The 13,184-nt window shown below is 51.9% G+C and overlaps 2 protein-coding genes across 5 annotated transcripts in view; both read right to left on the bottom strand.

The window, feature by feature from the left end:
• Positions 1-143: 143 nt before the first annotated feature.
• Positions 144-13,184, bottom strand: part of NUP188 (nucleoporin 188) — a 58,582-nt gene continuing 45,541 nt past the window's right edge. For 2 of the 4 annotated variants that reach the window (XM_055117133.2, XM_003822348.5), the window contains exons 30-44: positions 12,759-12,954; positions 10,032-10,109; positions 9,637-9,722; positions 8,946-9,091; positions 8,458-8,639; positions 5,469-5,669; positions 5,222-5,314; positions 4,223-4,381; positions 3,744-3,881; positions 2,022-2,096; positions 1,710-1,937; positions 1,464-1,595; positions 1,117-1,190; positions 872-1,001; positions 144-738 (exon numbers count right to left, since the gene is read on the bottom strand). In XM_055117133.2, coding sequence (XP_054973108.1) covers positions 562-738; positions 872-1,001; positions 1,117-1,190; positions 1,464-1,595; positions 1,710-1,937; positions 2,022-2,096; positions 3,744-3,881; positions 4,223-4,381; positions 5,222-5,314; positions 5,469-5,669; positions 8,458-8,639; positions 8,946-9,091; positions 9,637-9,722; positions 10,032-10,109; positions 12,759-12,954 — 2,095 coding nt within the window. In that variant the 3' untranslated portion in view covers positions 144-561. Of the gene's footprint in view, positions 739-871; positions 1,002-1,116; positions 1,191-1,463; positions 1,596-1,709; positions 1,938-2,021; positions 2,097-3,743; positions 3,882-4,222; positions 4,382-5,221; positions 5,315-5,468; positions 5,673-8,457; positions 8,640-8,945; positions 9,092-9,636; positions 9,723-10,031; positions 10,110-12,758; positions 12,955-13,184 lie in introns of all 4 variants that reach the window. The other 2 variants (XM_008975905.5, XM_008975904.4) reach the window with 1 other exon arrangement.
• On the bottom strand, positions 6,676-8,088 carry LOC100982457 (ran-specific GTPase-activating protein). Its single transcript, XM_008975903.5, has one exon. The coding sequence runs from the start codon at positions 7,408-7,410 to the stop codon at positions 6,808-6,810; it is 603 nt and encodes a 200-aa protein (XP_008974151.3). The 5' UTR covers positions 7,411-8,088; the 3' UTR covers positions 6,676-6,807.

Genomic DNA, 13,184 nt, shown 5'->3' on the forward strand with positions numbered 1-13,184 from the left:
AGATGCTGGTGAACTAGCCATCCATCAGTACCTGCCTTCCCCCGAGGCTGCAGCCCCACTCCCAGGCGCCTGGCCAGGGGAGTTTTCTAGGTTCTGAGAGCCACGTTGTCATCCCTGGGCTTTGAAGTTAAACATCACACAGCTGTCTATAAACAAGATTTTAATATTTGTATAAATAGACCACAGAATTACCAAAACTGCAAGGACAGAGTGTGGAAAACAGGTTTGAAACCCGTGCATAGAGCCCTCTGCTGGGCTGCCGCCTCTCCCCTGGCCGGCAGTGCTGTGGGGAATGCTGGAAAGGAAGGAAGGCTCCTCTAGGGGGCGTCTGCAGCGTGAGGACCTGAGCACAGAAGACTCGGCTCCCCATGCCTGCTGTTGACCTCTTCATCTAGTATAAAAATAACGTCAGTGGGTGGTGGCTGGAGTCGTGGCTACTCCGGGAGGGGGGTGACAGGAGGTGCCCTCCATTGTATAGGCCCTGGCAGCCAGCGGCACCCCTGCCAGCCAGGGTGCAGTGTAGGCTGGTGGAGAGGGGTAGGTGGGCAGCACAGCACTGCCCTATCTTTGCATATGCCGGACAAACGCCTGCACCAGCTGGATCAGAGGCTCCTGACTCTCAGGGCTGGCTTTGGAGAGAGAGGTGGACTTGCCCTGCGGTGAGGGGAGGACACCAGTGGCAGGGGAGCTGGGGGCTCCCCGGCGGAAGTAGCGCGAGAGGCTGGACAGCAGCGTGCTCTACAAGAAAAAAAGTGGCTTGGTGAGGCTCAGCACAACTGGCCACTGTTCTGACCCTTGGGGGTTGCCGGGCAGGACCCCACAGGGCTCTGGCCCTATTGGTCCAGCCCTCCGTATCCCTATCCATCCGTACCAACTCAGAGCTGAGCTCCTGCTTCATCCGCTGTTTGTCCCGGGGGTGCACAGCTGGGTCCCTAAGGTACCGCATCGCCTGAGAGATGAGCAGGTAGAAGCAGTTTTCCATGGTAAACATCAGGAGGGACCTGGGAGGAGACACAGGTTTTTGGTACTGCTGCAGAGGGCCAGGCTGGCCAAGCTTGAGAACAGTGGGCCCATGACTGCCCTAGCCCCTTATCAAATCCCAGAAAGAGCGCTTACTTTAACGTCCTGGTCCCTTCTGCCTGTGTGCTGAGCCCCACTGCCTGGGTGAGGGGCTCCTTTTTCTTGTCCAGCTGAAGAGAAGCAAGGGTAAAAAACTAAGACAACAGGAACAGCTCCCACTTACTGAGAGCTTCCTACTTGCATGTCCTGCACTAAGCAAATTGAATCAGTTACCTCATTTAATCCTCACAGTAATTCTCAGAGGTGCTGCCATGTTCAGTTTACAGAGAGGAGCAGGCTTGGGAGGCTAGGTACCATGCCCAACATGCCCAAGGTCAGCTGGGAAGTGGCAGGCAGGGGGAGGAGCCGGGGGGAGAGGACAGTGTCTGACAGAACCAACTTACCTCTCCAAGCATGTTGAGGGCCACATTCACTGTGGCCAGAAGGGTCCCGAAGGAGGGGGCCACTTCAGAGTCAAAGGTGGGAGTGGTAAAGCTCAGGGCAAACAGGAAGTTGTATTCAGCAAGGTCCAGGGACTGCGAGAAAAGACAAGAGCCATCCAGGACCCAATTAAGGCCCCAGGTAGCTCTCGGTACACAGCAGAGCAGAGCCTTTAGGGGAGGTGGTGCTGAACAGATGATGGGCAGTACCTGATCCAGCAGGATCTGGCAGACATCTGGGGTGAAGTGGCGCAGGGCTGCCAGCGTCCTGCTGAGGATCTTGAGAAGGCCATACTGGACTGTGTGCAAGGCCCGCTGCTCTGATGCCTCTGTGTCAGCAGCGGGCTGCTTGGAGGAGGAGGGGGCAGCAGAAGCAGCAGACGGTGGCCTCTGGACTCGCTGGGCAACAGCCGAGGGGAGGCCATCCCCATTTTTGTTCTAAGGAGAGTCAAGAAATGAAGGTGGAGCTCGGGAAGAAGCTAGCGTGAGGTATTCCAGGCCCTCATGGCATAGGATGCTTACCTGTAAGTAATGCTGCAGCATCTTTCGACTGTGCAGGAGAGAGGTACATGCCTGGCACAAGTAACCCAGGTTGACCTGGGAGAGACACAGGAGAGATGAGCGGATTCTCTTGTCAGCAGCCCAGTCACCCAACTAGACCAACCCAATAGCCCTCCATGTAACACCCACGCGCTCCTCTCACTCGCTGCTGCTCTTCTCTCCCTCCTTCCCTCATGCTCCCCTGGCCACTTTCCAGCTTAAAGCCCTTATAGCCACTAAGTACTCAGGGCTACAAACTTGGGGCCAGCAGGGCTCAGGACTGGACTGTCTCCCTGAGACCCAGCTAGGTGCCTGGTATATTGTAAGGTCCTAAAGTAAAGAAGATGAGGCCGGGTGCGGTGGCTCATGCCTGTAATCCCAGCACTTCTGAGGTCGAGGCAGGCGCATCACGAGGTCAGGAGATCGAGACCATCCTGGCTAACACGGTGAAACCCTGTCTCTACTAAAAATACAAAAAATTAGCCGGGCGTGGTGGCAGGCGCCTGTAGTCCCAGCTACTCGGGAGGCTGAGGCAGGAGAATGGCGTGAACCCGGGAGGCGGAGCTTGCAGTGAGCCGAGATGGCACCACTGCACTCCAGCCTGGGCGACAGAGCAAAACTCTGTCTCAAAATAAATAAATAAATAAAATAAGATGAGGATTATGGCTGATTCCATTTTATAGGAAAAGAATAAAAGGTTACAAGTAACAAATGACTTGGCCAAGGTCATACAACCAGCAGATAAGAGAAGCCTGCCTGGCTCTGGAGCCTGTGTTCCTTCCTCACCCCTCCCTTCTCCAGCTGGTTCCCAGCCCCAGTTGTGTGTGTTTTTTTGGTTTTGTTTAGTTTAGGTTTTTTTTTTTTTTTTTTGAGACGGAGTCTCACTTTGTCACCAGGCTGGAGTGCAGTGGCGTGACCTCGGCTCACCGCAACCTCCACCTCCTGGGTTCAAGCGATTCTCCTGCCTCAGCCTCCCGATCCTGAGTAGCTGGGACTACAGGCGCGTGCCACCACACCCGGCTAATTTTTGTTATTTTTAGTAGAGATGGGGTTTCACCATGTTGGCCAGCCTGGTCTCGAGCTCCTGACCTCATGATCCGCCCGCCTTGAATTCCCAAAGTGCTGGGATTACAGGCGTGAGCCTATTGCACCCGGCCATTTTTTTTTTTTTTTTTTCTCTTTTTTTGGGACGGAGTCTCGCTCTGTCACCCAGGCTGGAGTGTAATGGTTCGATCCTGGCTCACTGCAACCTCCGCCTCCCAGGTTCAAGCAATTCTCCCAACTCAGCCTCTCGAGTAGCTGGGATTACAGTCACGTGCCACCACACCCAGCTAATTTTTGTATTTTTAGTAGAGACAGGGTTTCACCATGTTGGCCAGGCTGATCTCGAACTCCTGACTGCCTCCCAAAGTGCTAGGATTACAGGCGTGAGCCACCATGCCCGGCCCCAGGTGTATTCTTAAGGGATCTGAACCAAGAGCTAACTGATAAAAGTCCAAATTCTTAACCTACATGGCTGCCCTTGACTATGGAAGGAAACATGTAGCCAGAGTAAGCACATGACAGCAAACCCTGTGCTCCCCAAGGGAAAAGCCCCCGTTCAGGAACATCCTGCAATTCACTAGGGGTGCCCCAGTGAGACCTCACAGCCTCCCTGTCTCCAAGCATTACCCCAGACTCCAAGACACCATCTTGGGCCCCCACCTGGATATCACGCATGAGCTGAGGCAGGTGGAAGTGCCACTCCTTCATGAAGTTAGAGAGCTGCAGAATAAAACCCACGGTGTGGTCCGCCTCCTCCAGGCAGGCCAGACTCTGCACTGTCCTCACTGCGTTGAGGCACTGGGAGGAAAGCAGACATCAGGGAAAGATGGGGATGGCTGAGGGACCTGACATACCCACACCTACCCTCCTGTGGAGAGGCAACGTCCCGGGCCCCCAAATGCTGAGTTGGCAAAGAAATGGCTTAGTGGTACAACCAGGATTCTGACCCGAGACCGTTCCCATCCTTCAGCAGACTGGCTGGCCAGTGAGCCGGCAGAGTACTTAGAGCATCTCAGAAATGAAGGCATCAACAACCCTCCGCTACTGAGGCCCAGGCTCCACACCCACCTGCCCCATGAATGGCCCAGAACCTTTTTTACCCTGAAACTCCCACCCCTGCGATGCAGGCAGCCCCTCACCTGTAAGGTCCGCTCCTGGTGGACACCCACGAAGTCCAGGGCCTCAGTCAGGAAGTTGTAGCGCAGAGTTTTGAGCAGCTGCTCCATCAGGGACATGGACAGGCGGTAGACTCCTGGCCAAGAGGGGGCATCCAGGGACTTCCGAGAGGCACTAGGTGTCTAAGATACAAACAGCAGACAAGCTCAGGAACCCTGCTGAGAGGCAGGACCTCCTTGTAGTACAGTAACTAAGGCAGCCCAGCTGCGCTGAAAGGAAAAGATCTCCCAGAATAGACACAGCCACTGCCTGGCCACCAGGGCCAGAAAGGGGCCAACACCAGCAGATTCAAGGAAAGAGCACCAGGCTGAGACACAAGACCCAGGGTTCCAGACTCAGGTCTGCCACTGACGAGCTATGCAAACCTGGACATGTCACTGCCCTGCTCTGGCCCCTACATACTTCCTCTAAGGGGTAGCTGGGCTAGATGACCAAATATTTCACGACTCTCATGAGAGAGAGAGGTTCAGGTGAAGACGACTCTTTTGAAATTAGGAGATATCTGTTAAACTAGAAATAACCAAGGGACACAGAGGGCAGGGTGCTGAGGCCCCATCAAGCCCCCAGACCACCCACTTCCCTTCTCCCAGTCCTGATCTGGTGGTGCAGGGGTGGAGAAGTCACAATGACACACTGTCTTTGGGAATGACAGGAGAGGACAGCTGCCTTGGCTAGAGGCCTGGTCCAGGGATGTGTTATCAATCTGGTTTAGTCTTCCTCACACCTGCAATGGGAAGAATCCATCCCATCTCCCAGAGGTAGTGCACAAAGGCCAGGCGGTGCCTTTTAGTGGTGAGTTTCTCTTGCTAGAGATCCGCCTGGGGGCAGGGAAGATTCCTCACCATCAGTGTATTAGGCAATTTAGAGGAAAGCAACTTCCGGGGAAAGGTAGGGGAGGACACTTTTCAACTGGAACTGTAGGGTGGCCAGGCTGGGCCTCCTGGCAAGCTCCTGACACTCACCTGTGCTGTGCCGTTGGTGCTAAGCTGGTACACACTCAGAAGGGGCAAACAAATGCTCTGGGTAATGCCAGCTCCAGCCACTGCTGTGGCTCCCTGGGAGGAGGGAAAGACAGGAAATGAGATGGAGCCTGCCCCTGCCCTGCCCAGGGTAGGTAGGGCTCTCAGGCTAGATCACAGCTTCTGGGATTGTCAGAACCCACCCAGGCAAGCAAGGACGCTCCCTCCTGCCTTCGGGCTGGCCTCCTACCTGCTGAGTGCGAGCCAGGGTGAGGAGCAGATGCAATGTGGCCTCAGTGAAATGTAGGTTCTGCTTCATGCGAAGGCTCACCTCTAGAGTGGTGAGGAGGGTGGGTAGGATGGGAAGCCTGCGGGTTACCTGCAGCCAGGAGTCACCATCCTCGTCTACCTCACACAGCTCCTTGGCCAGGTGCAGGCCCAGGACACACACCTGCTGGGGCCCAGAGGCAAAGATGAGTAAAAGGGGGAAGAAGAAGAGGAGGAGGAAGAGGACGACAGGCAGCTGTGGGCCTGGTTGCCCAAGACCTGCTTGGTTACACACATTGCTAAGTGAGCTTGAGTAACACAGAATGCACACTCTCTCCCACCCTGCCCCTCTCCTATGTCCAGCTCTCAATGAACAGCAGCAACTCCAGCCAATCTAATGACCAACCCTAAACTGACTGGAGCTACCCCCGCCTCTTCCCTCCCACCTCCCACACTGCCACCACCCTTGTCAGAGCCACCTCGTCTCATGTTGGACACTCCAACCAACTCTGCCACATGGAGTCTGAGGGATCCCTACGACCCTGCCCGATGCCACCTCTTGCTCTGCTACTGCAACCATCTCCTAAATAGTCCTGCTCCATCCTCTCTAATCTATCCTTGTATCAGTGGCCTTTCAACCTTCTTTTTGGCCATGACCCAGAGTCATAAAGACATTTTTTTTTGAGATGGAGCCTCGCTCTGTCCCCCAGGCTGGAGTGCAGCGGCGCGATCTCGGCTCACTGCAACCTCCACTCCTGGGTTCACGCCATCCTCCTGCCTCAGCCTCCCGAGTAGCTGGGACTACAGGTGCCCGCCACCATGCCCAGCTAATTTTTTGTATTTTTCATAGAGACAGGGTTTCACCGTGTTAGCCAGGATGGTCTCCATCTCCTGACCTCATGATCTGCCCGCCTCGGTCTCCCAAAGTGCTGGGATTACAGGCGTGAGCCACCGTGCCCGGCCCATAAAGACTTTTTAGACTGTATCCTCATGTACACGTTTACAGTTTTTTTTTTTTTTCCAGGTTCCAAATGTGTTTTTTATTCACTATTTTTGATGACTATAAATAAGTGTTTCCACTATGGAAAAGAAAGTTAGCACAGTACATTTTCATGACTGGGGAATGGATTTTCTGAAGTCATCTTCAATAGGGCAAAAACTTAGAAACAAAAAAAAAAACAACCTGAATGTTGAGTTCAGTTCTTTATATAACGTCCCTTGTAAAAATGAAAGAATAAAAACAAACCGAAAAAGAGGGGCAGGGTAAAATTTTTTTAAAAAAAGGAAAGGAAAGAGAGGAAAAGAAAATAAAATAAGACGATTTATTGCTTCTCCTCAGCATCCTCCTTGGTCTCCTCCTTCACCGAGAGAGCTTCTAGCTTTTCCGCCACTTTTTCGGCATGATCATTTTTGCCTGATCCTTTCTTTTCTCTCTCTTCGATCTCTTTCCTGCATTCTTCAAACTTTGTTTTGAATTTCTGTGCATTCTCAGCATTCAGGAAGCGGATGGCCAGCAGCTCTGGCTTGGGGCACTCGTCGGCGAAGTCAGCGTGGGTGTTCCAGACCCAGGCACGGTCACTACCTGCGTTGGGCTTCAGCTCCATCATCGGCGTGATGTAGTGGTTGGCACAGATCTTCAGGGTCTTGTCCCTCCGCATGAGGAGGCGGATGGCCCCTTTCTCCTTGTGCTTCAGGAGCTTGACGTCACCAGTGCCTCGCTCCTTCCATTCTGGGAGATCGTTCTCAGAGGCAAATCGGAACAGTTTTGCCCGCATTTTAAAAAGTTCCTCTTCATCTTCTTCCAGTGTTTTAATTTCTTGCTCAGGAAGAGAAACTATTGGCTCAAACTGAGGGTCATGGTTGGACTCGTCTGTATTCTCAGTGGAAGTATCATGGTCCTCATGAGTGTCCTTGGCGGCCGCCATGGGGGCGCGGCGGCGGCAGCGGCTCGGCTGGGTCGGTCGTCGCTGGCTCCGCGGCCTCTCGGCGGCTACTCGTAGCTCCTTCCCTCCGCGTCTGGCTACGTTTACAGTTTTTCACTAATAATACCTACCCTAACATCACACAAAGCACAGTGATATTTTCTTAAACACTTTATTCTACTTTATTTTAAAAAAATGCTGGTTGTGGCCAGGCGTGGTGGCTCACGCCTGTAATCCCAGCACTTTGGGAGATCAAGGCGGGCGGATTACGAGTTCAGGAGATCGAGGCCATCCTGGCTAACACAGTGAAACCCTGTCTCTATGAAAAATACAAAAAGTTAGCCGGGCGTGGTGGCAGACACCTGTAGCCCCAGCTACTCGGGAGGCTGAGGCGGGAGAATGGCGTGAATCCGGGAAGCACAGCTTGCAGTGAGCCAAGATCACGCCACTGCACTCCACCCTGGGCGACAGAGCGAGACTCTGTCTAAAAAAAAAAAAAAAAAAAGAATACTGGTTGTAACAAAATGTGCTAATTTCAAGACTCTCTCTAATAGGTCATGATCCCACAATTTGAAAAATACTATTCAATACTGCATCCAGAGTGATCTTTCTTGGGCACGCCTGTAATCCCAACACTTTGGGAAGCTGAACTGGGAGGATGGCTTGAGGCCTGGAGTTTAAGTCCAGAGTGATCTTTCTAGAGTAAAAATCAGATCAATTTTTTCCCCCGCTTAAAAGCCTTACATCATTTCCTATTTCACTTCGGATCCTGCATTTGCCCGCGGCTACAATCTCTAAGTCATTGCTGAAAAGGCACCTAAGTCCCAGTTCAAGTCAGAAGTGAGACTAAGTTCTCCCTGCACTTCTCTCCTGCAGTACAATGGGCTACTTCTGCTTTTCTGCAGTGTCTGATCTATTAACCTTTCCCACCAGGCCGTGAACTCCAGAAGTGCAGCGACTATCTGTCTTGATCACTAGTTATCCCCAGAGTCAGGCACAGCGCTGGCGGGCAGTGGAAAGGACGGATGGCCTTCTAGGGCACTCTCTCACCCCATCACGCTGGTCCCTGTGCCGGGACCGAGAACAGTCGTCAGTCTCCATGCTGTCCTTGTCCTCTGTGGCACTGCCTAATGCCAGACTGTGGCGGGTCTGGTCGAAGAGTGCAATCACTTCCTCTTGGAGGGTCTCACAGACATTCAGCACCAGCTGGGAGTACTGGGGGATGTCACTTACTGCAGAATAGACAGGGAGGGACGCTGTCATGCTCACCAGGCCAACTCTCACTGTACACCAAGGTTTCCTTCCTAGGAAGGGGCTAGAGATGTAGTAGGGCGCTAGGAGGGACAGCATCTGTCCAGTGGGAGAGGAGGGAGAGACACATGAGGGAAAAAAATAGCTTTCTTGGGGTAAGAATTCCAAGACTGGAAACTCAAAAGTCCCAGAAGAAACGTGTAGCCCTAAGCTGAAGGAAGCCCCGCCTGGCTGTCAGCAGGAGTGGGCAGAGTGCAGCTGCTGCTCCCCCTGCCTCTGCCCCTCACCTTTCATCTCCTTCATTTGCAACACTGTGATGAATGCCGAGAACACCTTGGCCTTGGTCTTCTCCATGAGTTGCTGGTCGGCCTGCAGCACTCCCTCCAGGATCTCCGTCAAGGGTCCAAGGATTTCATCCACAGAACCTAACTCTCTAGAAAGAATACTGGGTGGGCCAGGCGTGGTGGCTCATGCCTGTAATCCTAGCACTTTGGGAGGCCAAGGCGGGTGGATCACCTGAGGTCAGGAGTTCGAGACCAGCCTGGCCAACATGGTGAAACCCTGTCTCTACTAAAAATACAAAAATTAGGCATGGTAGCGCGCGCCCGTAATCCCAGCTACTAGGGAGGTTGAGGCACGAGAATCACTTGAACCTGGGAGGTGGAGGTTGCAGTGAGCCGAGATCGCGCCACTGCACTCCAGCCTGGGCGACAGAGTGAGACTCCGTCTCAAAAAAAAAAAAAAAAGAATACGGGGTGGGGAGTGAGACAAAATACCTCATAAAAGGCCACACACTGCCCCTGCTCCATCTCAGGATATCCACCAGTCTGCCTCACCTCCTATCTGCTATGTCACTCCCATTCCTCAAGATGGAAAACCAGCCCAGCTTCCACCCACTATTTCTCCCTTTCAGGAAGGCAAGCAGGCACTGACAAGAAGGCTCTGGCCTCGGGCTTGCCTCTCCTGGCACAGCCTCACCTCTTCCACTGCCGGAGGAGGATAAGCAGCAGAGTGCACTTCATGGAGCCGAGGCGAAGGCAATTCACTGAGGCTGGAACTAGGAGCTGAAAGGAGACAGCACACCAGTCAGAAGTCAGTGGAAAGATTCGCATGCCATCCACAGGGCACCTCTGGCCTCATTGCCTTTCTTCCCCAGCAGTGAGCTCATAGGAGTGGAGTGGAGGGGGAGAAGCCAGGGTTGGCATGGCAGCAGCAGAGCTCTGCTGACCCACTACAGTCTCAGGCCTCCCGGGCCAACGTGAGCCCTGTGACCTGACTATTTGTGCGGCTGGCTGGCAGACTCATGACCTCTGCTATTTGACTTCAAAGACAACCTCCCTGGGAGAAATGTGAAATCTCCCAGACACACTTACTAACGCTTTGGTTCCATCAAGCACGTCAAGAAAGAGCTGGCGACGCACCACAGAGTCAGTCAGGTGCATTATATCTGCCTGCAAAGGAACAGAAAAAGGTTTCAGCTGGGAAAATTTTCCAGATTTTAGAGGCCAAGAAACATGGGGTCCTCTGCTAGGCAATTAGTCATTGGCGAAACAGTCTCCCTGATTTAAAATAGGGCTTATATAGGCCGGGCGTGGTGGCTCATGCCTGTAATCCTAACACTTTGGGAGGCTGAGGTGGGCGGATCACGAGGTCAGGAGATCAAGACCATCCTGGCCAACATGGTGGAACCCTGTCTCTACTAAAAATACAAAAATTAGCCAGGCATGGTGGCGCGCACCAGTAGTCCCAGCTACTCGGGAGGCTGAGGCAGGAGAATTGCTTGAACCCAGGAAGCGGAGGTTGCAGTGAGCCGAGATCGCACCACTGCACTCCAGCCTGGCGACAGAGAGAGACTCCGTCTTAAATAAATAAATAAAATAAAATAGGGCTTATAGTCTGGGCAACATAATGAGACCCTATCTCAACAACAACAAAAAATGTTTAATTAGCTGGGTATGGTGGTGCATGCCTGTAGTCCTAGCTACTTGGGAGGCTGAGGTGGGAAGATCACGTGAGCCCTGGAGGTTGAGGCTGCAGTGAGCCATGATTGCACCACTGCACTCCAACCTGATCAACATAGTGAGATCCTGTTCCCTAAAGAATAAAGTAAAATAGGGCTTGAAGGCCCTGCTGTTCTTCTGTCGACCCTTAGATATGGTCAGAATCAAGCCCAGGTTCACTTCCTCTTTGAGACTCTGTCCTCCCTCTGCTTAGAATCCTTGAAAGGCTTCCCAGTGCCCGGGAAACGCAAACCAAGCTCTTCAACATGGTCCAAAGACCCCACAGGATCTGGTCCAACTGACGTAGTATCAGTCCCATCTGTGCTCACTCTAGTCCAACCCTGCTTGCCTCTTTCGTGAACATATCAAGCTCTTTTCCACTGCTGGAACTTTGCACTTGCAAGTCCATCTGCCTAGACTTCTTTCCTCCACGGGCTCCACCTGGAAGGCTTCTTCACACATTCAGCTCTGAGCTGGGACATCACCACTCAGAGAAGGCCACCCTGACTACTTCTATCTCATGTGTTCATTACCACAGCACTTTAATTATTTCCTTCACAGCAAATTATCACTATCTGAAACCATATTTTTTATTGGTAAATTTGTTTATAATTTACCTCCTCCATCATAGGGCACTCTCTATGCGATCAAAGATCTTATCTGCCTTATTCACTGCTGTATCCCAATGCCTGGAAGCGTTCCACTAATGCCATTAAGAGAATGAATGGGTGATCAACATCCTGGACTTAGGTTTCTTTCTCTTTTTTTTTCTTTTCTTTTGTATAGGTAGACAGGTGAGACAGAGAGCCAGATAGGTTTCCTTTGGGGAAAGAGGATGGTGGGATTTTCAGAGCTACAATTCAAGAACTGCTGCCTAACTAGGGCCTAAAAGACAGGTGACATAAAGGTTATACCCTGGGGAATCATACCCTGGGGAATCAACCATTCTCAAAGACAGGTGAGCCTTTAAGTGTGTTTGGAGCCTTAGGGGTCCAAAACCACTATGCCACAGCAAGAGTAGCCACAAACCTGCCCCTCCTAGGCTCAAAGCTCCAAGCATGTGGGCAGTCTGGCACTAGGCAACACATTTCACAGATGTAGGAGGTGCTTGGAAAAAGGAGGCATCTATCAAGCTGAAGTTGTTCATGAAGTCAAAAGATTAATCTGGGCCAAGCGTGGTGGCTCACACCTGTAATCCCAGCACTTTGGGAGGCTGAGGTGGGTGGATCACCTGAGGTCAGGAGTTCGAGACCAGCCTGACCAACAAGGTGAAACCCCATCTCTACGAAAAATACAAGAATTAGCTCGGCGTGGTGGCGGGCACCTATAATCCCAGCTACCTGGGAGGCTGAGACAGGAGAATTCCTTGAACCCGGGAGGCGGAGGTTGCAGTAAGCCAAGATCGCACCACTGCATTCCAGCCTGGGTGACGGAGCAAGACTCCGTCTCAGGAAAAAAAAAAAAAATTAATCTGGATACCCCAAGAAAGAACACTTCAATACCAAGTCCTTATGATACAGCGTGACGGAGTCAAACCACAGAAAAGCCAAGAACAATGCATTTCTTCCAGATGTTATCTCTCTCTCTCAAAACCAACTCCCAGTAGACAAGAGTACAGAGACAATGGCCTCTGTTCTTTTTCTAAGACCAGGAAATGCAGTTTCTAGAACCAATGACAAACTGCTTTTTAGAGAGGGTGCTGCTGCAGCTGTCACAGCTCCCTGCTGACTAGTCAACAAGTATTTACTGACCTAGCATCTACAAGGTACACCGCACGAGAAGACAGTTATGCCTTTGCATAAGAGGCAGATGCAGCCAGGGAGCAGCTAAGACCCAGCCAAGGCCTAAGGGAGGTACAGGAGGCTTTAGGAACTCTGAAAGGATTTCAAATCACTTCTCTGCATTCCTCTTAATGGTCTCCTGGACCCAACACCCTCAAATACCCCACAGTCCCAATCTCTCAGCATAGAACCTATTACAGTTTAGCTCTCAGGGATAAACCCTGATTAATTCTTCCGCACAAGGAGCTGTATCTGCTAGGCATGTCAACACATCATTGCTAAGGTACCAAAGTGAAAACTCTCCCCAAAAGGGTCTTACATGAGTGGTGGCAATGATGAGAAGCATCCTCCAGGCGGACACCAGCATCTGGTACTCTAACAAGGAGGTGCAGCTGCTGCCTTCTGTTTCGGCCACGTGAACTGCCAATGACTTGACATACCCTGACCAGTAGGCAAAGCGTTTCTCGATGGAAAATTTCTTCAGTGTATCCTTTAATGACTGGTCTAATGAACCCCTACAGTGTCAAGAAAAAACCTCCAGTTAGATTTTGAAAGCAGATGGGAATATAATGGGTACAGACCCTTGTTGAGGCAGAGAAAACGACCTTGCATGGGCTTAAAGGCAGACGGCTCCAGGACACCTCCAACGTGTGGGTTAGGCTGAGGCCTTTCCAGGATTCCTCCTCCATAAAATCCCAGTTGCATGGAGTTTGCTTCACAATAACTCTTTCTGACAATCATAAAT

Source organism: Pan paniscus, chromosome 11, assembly GCF_029289425.2.
Source record: "Pan paniscus chromosome 11, NHGRI_mPanPan1-v2.0_pri, whole genome shotgun sequence".
Lineage (NCBI taxonomy): Eukaryota > Metazoa > Chordata > Mammalia > Primates > Hominidae > Pan > Pan paniscus.

What these genes read in the sequence shown, in the direction of transcription:
- LOC100982457 (XM_008975903.5), bottom strand. Translation starts at nt 7,410, where the DNA reads ATGGCGGCCGCCAAGGACACTCATGAGGACCATGATACTTCCACTGAG.